Source organism: Hyperolius riggenbachi, chromosome 12 (genome assembly GCF_040937935.1).
Source record: "Hyperolius riggenbachi isolate aHypRig1 chromosome 12, aHypRig1.pri, whole genome shotgun sequence".
NCBI lineage: Eukaryota > Metazoa > Chordata > Amphibia > Anura > Hyperoliidae > Hyperolius > Hyperolius riggenbachi.
Genome location: NC_090657.1, coordinates 35,179,891 through 35,194,408, shown reverse-complemented (window position 1 = coordinate 35,194,408; position 14,518 = coordinate 35,179,891). Strand labels below are relative to the sequence as shown.

The following is a 14,518-nucleotide window of genomic DNA, read 5'->3' as shown; positions in this document are numbered from 1 at the left end:
GTGAGCAGCGCAATTAATGTTGCTAAATGATGTTAGCTGTCAAAGACCTGCTCCATGCTCTGTTGTGAGACAGGAGGCTAAGCTGCTCAGAGGACACAATGGAAGCACTGTCAGCAACGATGACATCACTGGAAGCTAGTGTCAAATGTATATACTTGTATTGTCATTTGTGGCTTTTGGAATGTAACAGAAACACAATACTGTCATTTGAGTGATGCGTATTACATATGGTTACAGGTAAACAGCTTGCTGCTTCTATTATTAACGCTCAAGCAGGTTGTTACTTAATGACTGAGATCCAATACCCTTTCTTCATCACACAACGTCTCATTTCAGCGATGTTCCCAAACTTTCCAGAGTAGGGAGGGGTAGCCGTACGCTTTTACATGGTTAAGTGTACAGGAATGTCAAAAGCGTAGCCTGAAGACAGGAGCCTCCCTGACTCAAAGTGAATCAGATCTTTTGTTTTAGGAGCTAATAGAGCACATGCACAGGACACCTCCTCCTGGATGAGTGAAAGCATATTGTGTGAAATGGTTTAAGGGAAGAGGAGATAGGGGAGGGGGTATGAGACACCTCTGGGTGATTCTCCCAGACCAATGAGGTCATCATGAATCCCGCTTCTCTCGCAAATTTTGGCACGCAAATCAAAGCTGATGACTCTGCAGACGAGCCAATTGTTCAGAGGAAATCCCGCCCACATGCCCTGGTATAAAGACAGAGATGGAAAGACTGGGTTTCTAGCATTCAACTATTACACCTTAAGTAGCACTTAGAAGAAGACAGGCATTGCAGTTACATCATGACCAGCTCATACAGCATGAGGCAGTCCACTTCATCCACCTCAGGATCACTAAGTGGTTTGGGGTTTAGTGGGCTTAGTGGTGGCAGGTTGTCCTCAGTTGGTCACAGGACACCCAGTATTCATGGAGGTAGTGGAGGCAAAAACATCTCCATCTCAAGCTCAAGGGTGGCCTCCTCTGGATATAGTGGTCTTGGTAGTAGTATAGGTGGTGGACTAGGTTCTGGTCTGGGTGGTGGCTACTCATCTAGCAATAGCTACAGCTATGGAGGAGGCTTTGGAGGTGGCTATGGTGGTAGCTATGGAGGTAGCTTTGGTGGGGGAGATAGTCTCCTGGTCGGAGGAGAGAAAGAGACCATGCAGAATCTGAATGACCGTCTGGCATCTTACTTGGACAAAGTCCGCTCTCTGGAAAAGGCCAATGCCGAGCTGGAGATTAAAATTCGAGAGTGGTATGAGAAGCAGGCCCCCAGTCCATCCCGTGACTACAGCCAGTACTACAAGGTCATCGAGGATCTCCGTACAAAGGTAAAGGGAGTTACAGTGAATTCTCCATCAGTTATATCACGTGTACCTGAACCGTTATACTGTATATGTTTGCATGCCTGTCAATGCAGAATGATGACTCATATCGTCCTTATCACCAAATATAGTAGTGCACAGCAATGATGCAAAGTGCCTCAATCCATAGCAACAATACTACTGATTTTATTTTTCATTTTGCCACTTGAGAGATTATTTCTAATTGATTTTTTTTGGTTATACTTCTTTGCACCCCTTTTTTGCACTTTGTACTCCTCCTTCATTGAATAAGCCTGTATAGACTGAATGTTTCAGGAATACCGGTAATATTCTAATAATGGTATCCCAGTGTTGCTTTACTTTGCACAACTGAAATGTTAGTTTTAATTATGTTATTTAATTTGTACATTTAAAGTTCAATTTACAAAAATCTAAGAGCTAAAATATTAGACACAGACCATTTATATTGCGCTTTTTTTCCTGGGGGACTCAAAGCACAAGAGCTGCAGCCACTAGGGCATGCTCAGTAGGCAGTAGCAGTGTTAGGGAGTCTTGTCCAAGAATTCCTTACTGAACAGGAAGAGCTGAGATTCGGACCCTGGTCGCCTGTGTCAGAGGCAGAGCCCTTAAGCATTACACTATTAGGCATAGTAAAGTATAGGTAAAGTTAAAGGGCTACACAGACTGCCCAAAATTATTTCAGTTTTTGATAGGGGGATGCTAATGGGTTAGATCACTTAGTGGTCTTTTTTGTCTCTTGGATTCCCAGTTACTCATATTGTTGCACTAGAGTTGCCATTCTTACCCAACTGCCTCGTGCAATATGTTTCATTCTCTACGCTGAAGCAGGAGAAGTGAGACTACCATGTGGGAAGTGGCAAAAAAAAAGAAAAATAGTGGATATATTTTGTCCCCAGAGCCCCCCCAGATATCTAAAATGATTCAGGGCAACGTACTCCACCCATAGATGAATTACCAGTTCTGTGTGGGCTTGCCCTGTAGCTTAATACGACATAATAATTTGAAAACTAGCTTCAGCCTATTAAAAAAAATGTTGAGACACTAAATAGTCTGGATAGTTTAATAAAGGGTTGCAGCCTCAAATTATGATACAGCACAATGTACGTTACGCAGAAAGATGGGAACTTTCTGTTTGCACAACCAACGGACGTGTTTACACTGGAAACAACTGCACCATTTTGCCTCTGACTCACGATGATGATGGAATCAGCAAGAGACAGGCTAAATTACCAGTATCAGTGTGCAATAAAAGCTGCCACAAGACTACAGCAGCAGTTGTTACCGTCCTGATTTTACAGTTCCTAGTGTCAGAGCTTACATTGGGGGTGGAAGGGAATTTGAGGGGGGTGGGTAGGTGAGGGAAGGGGCGGGTCAGGATTAGGACTCCAGTATGGGGCCTTATGGGGTTAAGGCAGAGATAGATTAAGATGTAATAGGGACCCAGGCAAGGTAGTAGATCTGCGGTTCCCTTTTGATCCTTTTGGTAAGCTGAAGTGGATAGAGGTCAAAGAAGGTGGCAGGTGGGCCCCTTCACTCCCACTAGGCCCCAAGCACCTGCCTAGATTGCCTGGTGGATAATCCTGCTCTGGGTGAAGGAGGTCAAGAATTGTACCTTGAACGAGTGGCACAAAAAAAGACCCGAGTGGCACAAAAAAGATTACCATGTATGGGGCCCACAACATTTTTATGGATTCTGATGGTGACCCTGCCTAGTGCAATCGAAGCCACACCCCTGTTGCCTGGATTACACTTGGGGCCAAGATGTATACCACACCTCCCAAGCTTTTTGGGTTGGAAAAGAGGGATACCGTCTAGTGATCCTTTAAAAAAAAATAAAAAAGATCAGTTGCCTTGTCATCATGCTAACCTTTTGCCTTCAGTAGAGTCTGAACAGCTGATAAAAACATTCAGCTATTGGTATGATCATCACAACACCTGATCAGACTTGTTCTGAGTCAATCATTCATAAAATATTAGGAGCAAGGGAAAAGCAAAATAGCCAGGCAAGTCATGATTTTTAGTGGGCCAGATTTACCAAGACTGTCTGAGATAAAACATTAGTAGGTTTTTAGAAATCTGTGCAGAACTGTCTCAGGCATCTTAAGAAATCATTAGATAGTGCAGATTCCTTCTAAAACTGTTGTAAAGTAGGAGGAGCTAGGAAGATCTCTCAGGCAGCGCAGTGTGTGAGGGGAACTGCTGTTGCTGAGGTAACCAACACACCTGCTGTTTTGATAGCAGCAGGCTCTAAGGAGGAATTCAGCAGGGGGGAGGAGCACATCACAAATCATGTCTAGCCTGCACTCTGCAATCCTGTCTAGCCTGCAGTTCTACACCTGTAGAACTGCTATCAAGCACTTCTTAATCTGCGTCACAGTTTAGGGATGGATTTGCACTTTTCTTAACTGTAGTGCAGCTCTAGAAATTCATGCTAAATTGCCACTATTACCTAGGATTTAAGAAGGTTCTTATTTTCATGCAGAACTGTTCTCCCTGCTGGTTAGAACAGATTAAGAAGAAAAAACTGTCGATAATGCGTTGATAAATCTCCCAGTGACAGGATTACAGAGATCCCCCAATTACTTACACTTTTTAAACATAACCTATGCATAAGGTACAATAATAAACGTGGCATTATCTGCTTTAAGTAACAGTATAAGGCCCCCTGCACACTGCAAATCCGATTTGCGAATCCGATTTGCGATTACGATTTTCCCTGGATGCTATAAAAAAAAAAAAAAACGCCGAAAAAATGCAGCATGCAGTACCAATTAAAAATCGAAATCACAAGTGAAAATCGATTAAAAATCGCAAATCGGAATCGCAAGTATTGTGCAAGAGGCCTAATAGTGTTTTTCCATTGCTACTTTTCTTTCTTCAAATGATGTCCGCAACCTTTGTTTTGGCTACATGGGAGCTGCCATCTTGGTGGTGATGTCAAACTATGCACACGTAAGGAGAATTCATAGGATTCACTGCTGTGTTTCAACTCAACTGCAAGAACTATGTGGCAGACAGAAGCAGTTTCTAATCAGTTTCTTCTACAAGATGGTCACTCGTTTTTTCTTACTAAATGGATTCTTTGGTGCTGATTTAACAGATCATAAACAATGAAAGTTGGAGCAAAAGTCAAGTAGTTGTCCAGAGAAACCAATCCCAATCTTTACTTCACTGAACAGCTGAAACCGGATTGGTTGCTTTAAATTACTTCACGATCACATAACATTTTCAGTGCACCTGTCTTCATAAATCGACACTGACACGTTAATCTACTTCATTACCTTTCCCTCAGGGCATTCAATGAAAGCTTAAAGCGGATCTGAGATGAAAAACGAACTATAACAAGTAACTTGTCTATATATCTTGTCTAAAGTTTAGATAGTTTACACAGCAAATCTAGCTGCAAACAGCTTAAATAGAATATGATTATTTATTTCTGTGATACAATGACAGCAGCCATGTTGTTTATAAACATTACACACAGGCAGGCTTATCTGCATCTTGAGCACTCAGCCTGTGAAAAAAACCTAATCCCCCCTCCTCCTCCCCTCTGCCTCTGAAATCTCTGGCTAGTAATACCTCCCCCTCCTCCTGCCCAGACTGAGCTCCCATGAGCCCTTGCCACTGTCTGAAAATGCCTTGGCTCTCTGAAAAGCTGTGGGCGTGGCTTGTTTAGTTTATAGGGAATTAACAAAAACAAAAAAGTATTTGGCTTGAGGAATGCCCTATAAACTATATGAAAGGAACACAATTATGCAATGAGTAAAACTTCATCTTGGATCCACTTTAAATGCTAGCATAATTGAACATACATGCGCTTGTGAGGATGCAATGTGATAAAATACACATGGACAAACTGAAAATGATACTCATGAGAGATAATAATAACCTGATCTCTTCTGTAAACTGACCTCTCATTATTGTATCTTAATCTTTTAGATCCTGAATGCCACCATGGACAATGCCAGCACTATCCTGCAGATTGACAACGCCAAACTGGCTGCTGATGACTTCAGGACCAAGTAAGCATTTAGGCCTAAAAGCTATCTCCCCTTCTCAATTTGACAAACAGCATCCAGGGGGGTAACTAGGGGGGAGCAGCTCCTGTGACTGTAGAGGAGCCCAGAGGTTTTGGGGGCCCTAACTACTAACCTTATCCTTCTCTGATACTCCAGATAGGGTGTTTTTGTGGCTAAACATGTTATGGGTGTGAATATCCTGCTGGCCACATTTGATTTATGGACCTTGTGAGATGGCCCCCAGGGTTTGAGGGTCACCAAGAAGAGGCAAGCAAAGGGTTGTGAACATTAACGGCCCCATTGCTGGGGGGCCCCATCAGTGGCGTAGCTAAGGAGCTGTGGGCCCTGATGCAAGTTTTACATGGGGCCCCCCAAGCACTCTATACATAACAATTGATACGGCGCACCAAAACCTGCCAAGGACAATCACAGTGTCAGAGGTGCAAGAAGGGGATGGGGAGCAGTTTGTTAATGATTACTACTATTCAAAATATCTATAGAAGTGATTATTATGAGCACAGGATCAATAGAGAGATAATACTGTAGTTGATGGAGGGCCCCTCTGGCCCAAGGGCCCCGATGCGGTCGCAACCTCTGCACCCCCTATTGCTACGCCCCTGGGCCCCATGATTTTTAGTTACACCCCGTCAGCATATGTACAGACAGTGGAAGAATATATAAATGCACCATAAAATAAGGTTGATTTTTTAATTGCCACTTTTTTGTTTAGGTTTGAAAGTGAACAGGCCCTGCGCCTGAATGTTGAGGCTGACATCAATGGTCTCCGTAAAGTCCTGGACGAGCTCACCCTAACAAGATCCGACATGGAGATCCAGATTGAGAGCTTGAAGGAAGAGTTGGTCTACCTGAAGAAGAACCATGAAGAGGTAGGGATAAAAATAATTTGGGGGCAAATTATTTTGAAGAGCGATGGGATCACATAGATAACTATGTAATGATTTTTAAGTTTTCACTCAGTCCTTACAAAGGATCACGAGAGCAACAGAGGGAATAGCCAACCATCGCTACCCTTAGTGTGGTGGACCTAATCTCCTCTTGTAGGAGATTCGGTGCTTGTAGTGTTTTGGGTTTACACCAAGACCTTCCCAGTTGAATATATCTTTCATTAACCCAACTGAACCCTTAACATGTCTATCCATTTATAAAAAATAGCCAAGTAATATGATCCTTCTTAAATGCTAGTTGTGTAGTGGTAATAGTGAAATACAAAATATGAAACCATCTAGAAATAAGAGACTTTGGGTTATTATCTTCCAAGATGTATTGAAGGAAATTATGACCAATAGTCAGTTCCTATAATGCAACTTCTGTTGTGTAGGAAATGAACTCTCTCCGTGGACAAGTCGGTGGTACCGTTAATGTTGAGATGGATGCGGCCCCAGCTGTTGACCTGACCAAGATCTTGACTGATATGAGAAATCAATATGAAACCCTGGCTGAAAAGAACCGCAAAGATGTTGAAGAATGGTACTTTAAGAGGGTACGGTAACCTTACAATGCTGGTGGATCTGTAACATGTTTTGTTAGCCTGAGTACAAGTACAATAACATATTTATTGTGTGTGTTTTCCTGACAGACAGAAGAGCTGAACAGGGAAGTCGCAAGTCACAGTGAACAGATCCAGTCCAGTAAATCCGAAATCACAGACCTCAGACGTACCTTTCAAAGCTTGGAGATCGAACTCCAGACTCAGCTAAGCATGGTAAGACCTTAGTCTAAAATGCTCTTATAGCCGATCATTAGTTAACGCTTTTACCTAAGGCCTGCTTTAAAAAGGAACTCCAGTGAAAATAATGTAATAAAAAAGTGCTTCATTTTTACAATAATTATGTATAAATGATTTAGTCAGTGTTTGCCCATTGTAAAATATTTTAAATCCCTGATTTATATTCTGACATTTATCACATGGTGACATTTTTACTGCTGGCAGGTGATGTAGCTGCTGTTTGCTGTTTTGGCAGTTGGAAACAGCTGTAAACAGCTATTTCCCACAATGCAGCAAGGTTCACAGACAGGAAACTGCCAAGAGTACGTACTCAGAATTTCTTTGTGGGGGGGGGGGGGGGGGGGTTCACCACAATATCAGCCATACAGCGCCCCCTGATGGTCTGTTTGTGAAAAGGAATAGATTTCTAATGTAAAAGGGGGTATCAGCTACTGATTGGGATAAAGTTCAATTCTTGGCCGGAGTTTCTCTTTAAATAAATGTGACAATATCTGCATCTCAAAGTAACAGACATGCTTAGGACAGCGTGTTTCCACTATTTATTCTTTCCCATAGCTGATTTCAGCTGACTTTTTTTGTCTGCATTGCTGGTGATGTCAGGACCATGTACAGAACAGGAAGGCACGTGCCTATAGGCGCCTGATGTTGGAAAGGCGGCTCACTCCTCTACCCGAGCTCTTCATTCCCTCCTTGCCTATACAGAGTCCTGATGAGAGTGTAAATGAGACGTTACTCACGCAGCTCTTGGCATTCCACTGACGAGCTCTCCCTTCAGGCACCACTAGCTACTTAAAACGGGGAGTAGTTCTAGCTACTTAAAGGGACACTTTAGTCAAAAAAAAAAAAGAGTTTTACTCACCTGGGGCTTCCAATAGCCCCCTGCAGCTGTCCGGTGCCCTTGCAGCCACTCACTAATCCTCCTGGCCCTGCCGGCAGCCACTTCCTGTTTCGGTGACAGGAGCTGACAGGCTGGGAAAGCGAGCGATTCTTCACGTTCCCAGACACATTAGCACCCTCTATGCTGCTATATAGTATATGATATATGCTATAGCAGCATAGATGGTGCTATTATGGCCAGTAACGCGAAGAATCACTCGCGTCCCCAGCCTGTCAGCTCCTGTCACCGAAACAGGAAGTGGCTGCCGGCAGGGCCAGGAGGATTGGAGGGAGACGGCGAGGGCACCGGACAGCTGCAGGGGGCTATTGGAAGCCCCAGGTGAGTAAAACTCATTTTTTTTTGTTTGACTTAAGTGTCCCTTTAATACTAAGGGGCACCTGTAGCTACCCATGACGGGCAGGAGAAGGAAGGGAAAAGTGATGGGGGGCAGCCAGCACACTTGTGGTGCAGTTTGGTGGGATTTATAGGTTCCTGGCGGGCGAAGTCTAAGGTGCCAGGACATTTGTGCCTATAGGCTCTTCTGAGGTAAATCTGGGCCTGCCTGTCTGTCATAGAATAGCTATAGTCAAAATGTAATAAAAACAAACAAGAAAATATAACTTCACTGAAACTTACACAGATTTTATTATACCTCTATTTTACCTGAAAAATAAAATATCGCCACACCTCCCACACTTCCTGTATTGGAATGACAATAGGAGTGTATTATTGGAAATGTACTTTTTGTCATCTGTTGGCCAGAAGGACTGCAAAGTGACATCAGCCACTGGCATTCAGTGTGGTTAGTTGGGTATTACAGCCACCAGTAATCTCTAAGGATCATGGGTGGTGAAGTGGTTTGTCCTACAGGAAGCATCATCATAATCATCCTCCAATAGAAAACTATAACTCTAACATAGTCTCTAATAAAACATACCTGTCTGTTCTCTTACCACAGAAAGCAGCATTGGAAGGCACCCTGGCGGAGACAGAAGGTCGGTACTGTGTACAGCTCTCTCAGATACAGGAGCTGATCAGTGGTGTTGAAGTTCAGCTGGCAGAGTTGCGCTCAGATATGGAACGCCAGAGCTACGAATACAAAATTCTCATGGATGTCAAGACCCGCCTGGAACAGGAAATCGCCACCTACAGACGTCTTCTGGATGGAGAAGATTCTAAGTAAGTAGAAACAAAAAGATGCTGAACTAACTATACAGCGGGCAGGCATGAGCAGTGAACTAGATATAGAGGCAGACTATTATAAGTATGACCTTAAAACAAATCTTTCAGTTTTTTTACACTTAATTGGGAAACAACAATAGGTTTTGGTTTAGTTTGTCTGCGTTTCCCACCTGAATGCAATCACTAGCTGCTTACATACAGGGACTTGCTAATAAACTGGCAACACAAAGGGATAAAGCTCCACAGAGCTATAATCAGCTTTCCGTATCTTATCAGTTCCAATAACCAATAGCAGAAAAAGTGTTTGGTCAGTTGAATTTAGCTGTGGAAAGGTGTCTGTATTTCTGTAGCATTTAACAGACTTTGTATCACAAATGGTTATATTGCACTCTGTTTAGAGTTGCATTACCCATAAGGCAGTCTAGGTGGATGTCATGGGCCTGGTTTCCATCTCCCCTGAGGCCCTGTAGCAGGCAGGTAGCAGGCAGAGAAACCGCCACTAGGGTTTGTTATCGGCTTCAGAGTAATTCTCCTACTAAATAAGTGAAGCTAAGTAAGAAGACACGCAGTATATACATCTTTCAGGAGTACATTTGCACAGTTGTAATAATTTTTACACTGTAACATTCAAGTTATTGCTTAAAATGGAACCAAACTCAGAAGTTCCTCTCTGCTTTAAAATGTTAACCAAAGTATGATAAACTTTATGGAGAAAAAAATGTCATTACAATTTATGAGAATCCTAAAAAAAATCCTGAAGTTTCAATTGGTTTCACTTTTGAAAAAGGCACTGGAAGGGTTAAGCCTCAGTGTACTAATCAGAACGAATTAGACAAGTAGATTTGCCTAAACAAACACAGAACAAAGAGAAGTGAATTTCTTCAGCAACTATGTGAAATAAAGACTTTTTATTGTGTGCTGTGCAAGAGTGTGGGCTCGCTCTAAGACAATTCCCTAACAGCATGCTTAGAAATGTAACATTCTATGGTGATTCAACTTGTAAAGTTTGTAACAATGTATTTTTCTATTTTTGTCTCCTCCTCTCCCAACAGCATTCCCTACAAAGAAAGTGAGTATATTTAATTATATCCCTCTATAAACAATAGGGATGGTAAATCAAATGGAAATAATTCAAAGGAGATGCAGGATGATGCAAGTTTCAATATGCAAATTTTTTCCAACTCAGAATTGGATTGGTCCATTTTCAAGATGCATACATTTGCATTATAAATTTACATAATCCAGCATCAATTTGGAATTATTTGCATCACATTAACCAACCATCCCTAGTAACCATATCTATAAAGAAATCACTAGGGTTTGGATATGACGAGTGGAGAATTCCTCTTTATAACAGCATCATGCATTTATATCAATATTTCTAAAAGGCGGGTGTAGCAGAATCTTTAAAGATTTGGGGATTACTGGTCATTATTATCATTGAGTATTTCTATAGCGCTAATATCTTCCTCAGCGCTTTACAGAGTACATAGTCATGTCACTAATTGTCCTCAGATAAGCTCACAATCTAATCCCTACCACCATAGTTATGGTCTAATGTCCCCAACATAGCCATAAGAGCTATACTCCTTGCCCATCTTCTGCCAAGCTTTGTAAAGGACATTAAACAAGTGTAAACTAAAATGTAATATAAAGTAAAAGGACCAGTATCTCAATTTAGGGCAGTTGTACCTTGCATATTATTAGCTGCACTTTGTGATGTATTTTGCATCTAAAGTGTTACTGTGCTATAATTAAAGAGACACTGAAGCAAACTTATTTTCCCCATTTTACCTTATGTCGCTTCAGTGCTCTCAAGCCAAGTAATCTGATAGGTCCCCGCCGCTAAACGAGCGCTGCAGAGCCCCCACATCCATCCGCAAATATCCACGACCAACTTGGTAGTGGATTTTGCTGTGCTGAGGGGCAGAGCTTCCAGCTGTAGCTCTGCCCCTCCTGACGTCAATTGCCACACGGATCGCCGCCTCTCCCCGCCCCTCTCTATGAAGGAAGAGTGAGAGGGGCGGGGAGAGGCAGTGATGCGCCACGATTGACGTCAGGCGGGGCAGAGCTGCAGCTGAAAACTCTGCCCCTTCCAGGAAATGCCAGCCAGATTGCCCCCAGGGGATTTGGGGGCTCTACAGCGCTCGTTTTGCGGCGGGGATGTGGCAGATTACTTGGCTTGAGAGCACTGAAGCGACTTATAAGGTAAAATGGGGAAAATAAGTTCGCTTCAGTGTCTCTTTAAGTGTTGTTAAAGTGGACCCAAATTAAAAATACAAGATTTCAGAAATAAAATCTATTTTCTAACTTATAATAATAAATAACAGCCTTTTTTTTAGCTGCATGATGACAAATATAAAATATTTACATTTATTGGAGGAACCCCTCCCTTCCTTTCATATTGCCGGGACAGAATCCGGCAGACTGGTGGAGGAGATACAAAAACAAAACACAGGCTGCTACTGATAATGTCACAGGGGAGGTGATTTCAGCTTGTTTGAGATTTCACATAGACGACGCCCCTGTGAGGGAGGGTAGCTGATGACAAACACACCCATGATCTAAAACCTCCTACTAAGCTCAGAAGTAATGGCTGCCACCTGTATGGGTGACTTGGTCGGAGGGGTTTGGGGAAGGGGTACACATTTCACATTGGTTATCTGGAAATAAATGTTGCTACCACTGCGCAAGTGAGAACTTTCTAGCATGCCAAACTGATAATTTTGATCGATTTTGAGCAGAAACCAATTGGAATTAAGGTTGGGTGTGGCCACGTTCCGGTGTGCGGTGATTAGTGTTGGGCGAACAGTGTTCGCCACTGTGGGTTCTGCAGAACATCACCCTGTTCGGGTGATGATCGAGTTCAGCCGAACACCTGGTGGTGTTCGGCCAAACTGTTCGGGTTCGCCCGAACTGCTGAATGCCCGGCCGAACAGGGCCCTGTTCGGCCGAATACGGCCCCCTATGGGGTCGCAGGCATAAGGGGGGAGCATGCCCCGATCGCGGGGGGGGGGGGGGGGGAAACGGAAATTCCCCCCACCCCCTCCGCTAGCGCTCCCCCCTCTGCCCGCTTCCCCATACAAAAGTTTGACGAAAGTAAAATAGTACCGGTGGTGGTGGCTGGCTGCTGCAGTGGCTGGCTGGCACTATGAAGTGACTGAGGAGGAGGAGTCGGAGTAGGACGCGTTGAGGGAGGCCGGGCAGCGGGCGGTTCAGCGGTAGTACCCTTGTAGTACTTCCGCCCTTTCTCTGACCTCACGTCCTCTGCGTGATGACGCATACGAGGGTACGCGTGACGCGTACCCTCGTATGCAGAGGACGTGAGGTCAGAGAAAGGGCGGAAGTACCACAAGGGTACTACCGCTGAACCGCCCGCTGCCCGGCCTCCCTCAACGCGTCCTACTCCGACTCCTCCTCCTCAGTCACTTCATAGTGCCAGCCAGCCACTGCAGCAGCCAGCCACCACCACCGGTACTATTTTACTTTCGTCAAACTTTTGTATGGGGAAGCGGGCAGAGGGGGGAGCGCTAGCGGAGGGGGTGGGGGAATTTCCGACCCCCCCCCCCGCGATTGGGGCATGCTCCCCCCTTATGCCTGCGACCCCATAGGGCCCCCAAAAGCGGGATGTTCGGGGAGTTCGGGGTTCGGCCCAAACATGCCGAACATCGCGGCCATGTTCGGCGAACGTTCCCGAACCCGAACATCCAGGTGTTCGCCCAACACTAGCGGTGATGTCTATGCCACAAATCGAGTAATGTGTGGGCAAATTAAAATTCAGCACACACTATAGCAAGTTTACTTTCATAATAGTCACAGAGTATCAGAGTAACAACTGTATGAACAGGCGGTGACTTACCAGTTGTATAAAATATGGTTATAATCAGTATTATTTGCATTATTGATCAGGATCCTTTTAAATAAATTGTAAGCACACTAAACTGTAAGCAAGAGTATTACTTTAATGGTTTTTAATAGAAAATCTTTAATTAATCTTCCAACTGGCTCATACTTTTGTATGTTTTATTTTAGGTCCTCAAACCACTCGTCAAGTCCGCACCATCATTGAGGAAACACTCAATGGCAAAATCATTTCCTCTAAAGAGGATGTTCGTCAATCAAAGTACTGAGCGAGTGCATGACTCTTGTATTGGCACAGAGATCTGATCGACTGAGGCACACTGAGACTATCGCATTATGATTTACAATAACTATATAACCTGGCATAGGTTCCACAAGAGCTGCAGTGTCGTCACATGACTGTGCCTGCTCTGCCATAAATCAGTCTATGGTATCCTGTGCTGTATATTCTGAGTCATGTCATGTCTGCTGAATCTTGTGCTACCTTTGGAGGCCTCTTTTATTCTCTTTGTATTCTAATAAATATCAGCTTTTTCATGCATTTCTGTTTTGTCTGTTTTACTGCTTTTTAGCACTGTAGCGTTGTAAGCTAAGAGAAGCCAAGCCTAAAGTTTCGTACATAAGCTAGATTGCAGGTACCCTTTATGATCGTTAATCGATCATTAATGTGCAGGGCTGGATTTTCCATAAGGCACTGTAGGCTTGTGCCTACAGGTACCTAATGATGAAAAGGTGGCCCACTCCCATCCCAAGTGCTTCCCTCTCACCTTCCCTCTGCTGAGTCCTGAGAAGAGCATAAATGAGAGGTTACTCACCGGGCTCTCTGCATTGCCATTGACAAGATCTCCGTACAGCAGGGGACCAACAGACCTACACAACAGATCCATGATTTCCTACAGGTCTTTTCACAAAGTCAGTGTTCACTCGATCTGGGTTTCTCCTTTAAGTTTCCAAAACAAGCATTCCCGATAGGACAGCAGATAAATCGCCATTCTTCTGATGGAATCCTATGCATCTGCTCCAGAGTGCCGAAGACATTGAAGTGGACCTTCGAAGTGGTAAAGCATATCAATGAATTACACATACCCTACTACTCAAGCTGGGTCCATCATAGTTTGAACCAAGGCTGCATCTGAAATGACCACCAGCTCAGTGTCCAGCACCTAAATAGATTTTCTGCACACTTCGCATTCAATTCAGATGCAAATCATATGCAAACCTGCTACTACTTATCATGCAAACAGGAAACTCAGGAGGAGGGGCTGGGAGCAGCTAACCTGACAGTTACATAGTTACAAAGTTAAGGAAAGGTGGGGGGAAAGGCTAGGCATCCCTAAACACATGTTGCAATTGAATGGTTAATCGCACAAGCATACACCGCCTCTGCCAGACTGAAAAATGCATGACCTGCATCCAAGACAAGTGCTAACATTTATTAATCTAGGAGGAACTTTAGCTTCCAATATGGTTTGCATGCAAAGTATATT

At 43.7% G+C, this 14,518-nt stretch overlaps 1 protein-coding gene across 1 annotated transcript; it reads left to right on the top strand.

Moving 5' to 3' along the window:
• Positions 1-732: 732 nt before the first annotated feature.
• LOC137541653 (keratin, type I cytoskeletal 17-like) lies at positions 733-13,572 on the top strand. Its single transcript, XM_068263057.1, has 8 exons — positions 733-1,330; positions 5,285-5,367; positions 6,095-6,251; positions 6,704-6,865; positions 6,962-7,087; positions 8,947-9,167; positions 10,223-10,239; positions 13,203-13,572. Exons 1-8 carry the CDS (start codon positions 803-805, stop codon positions 13,298-13,300), a joined length of 1,392 nt encoding a protein of 463 aa, XP_068119158.1. The 5' UTR covers positions 733-802; the 3' UTR covers positions 13,301-13,572.
• The last annotated feature ends 946 nt before the right edge of the window (positions 13,573-14,518 follow it).

Excerpts from the sequence above, each read along its gene's own strand:
- LOC137541653 (XM_068263057.1), top strand. The coding sequence starts at position 803 with ATGACCAGCTCATACAGCATGAGGCAGTCCACTTCATCCACCTCAGGA. Across the intron at positions 5,368-6,094 it reads GCTGATGACTTCAGGACCAA|GTTTGAAAGTGAACAGGCCC; the intron begins GTAAGCATTTAG and ends TTTTTTGTTTAG. Across the intron at positions 6,866-6,961 it reads AAGAATGGTACTTTAAGAGG|ACAGAAGAGCTGAACAGGGA; the intron begins GTACGGTAACCT and ends TTTTCCTGACAG.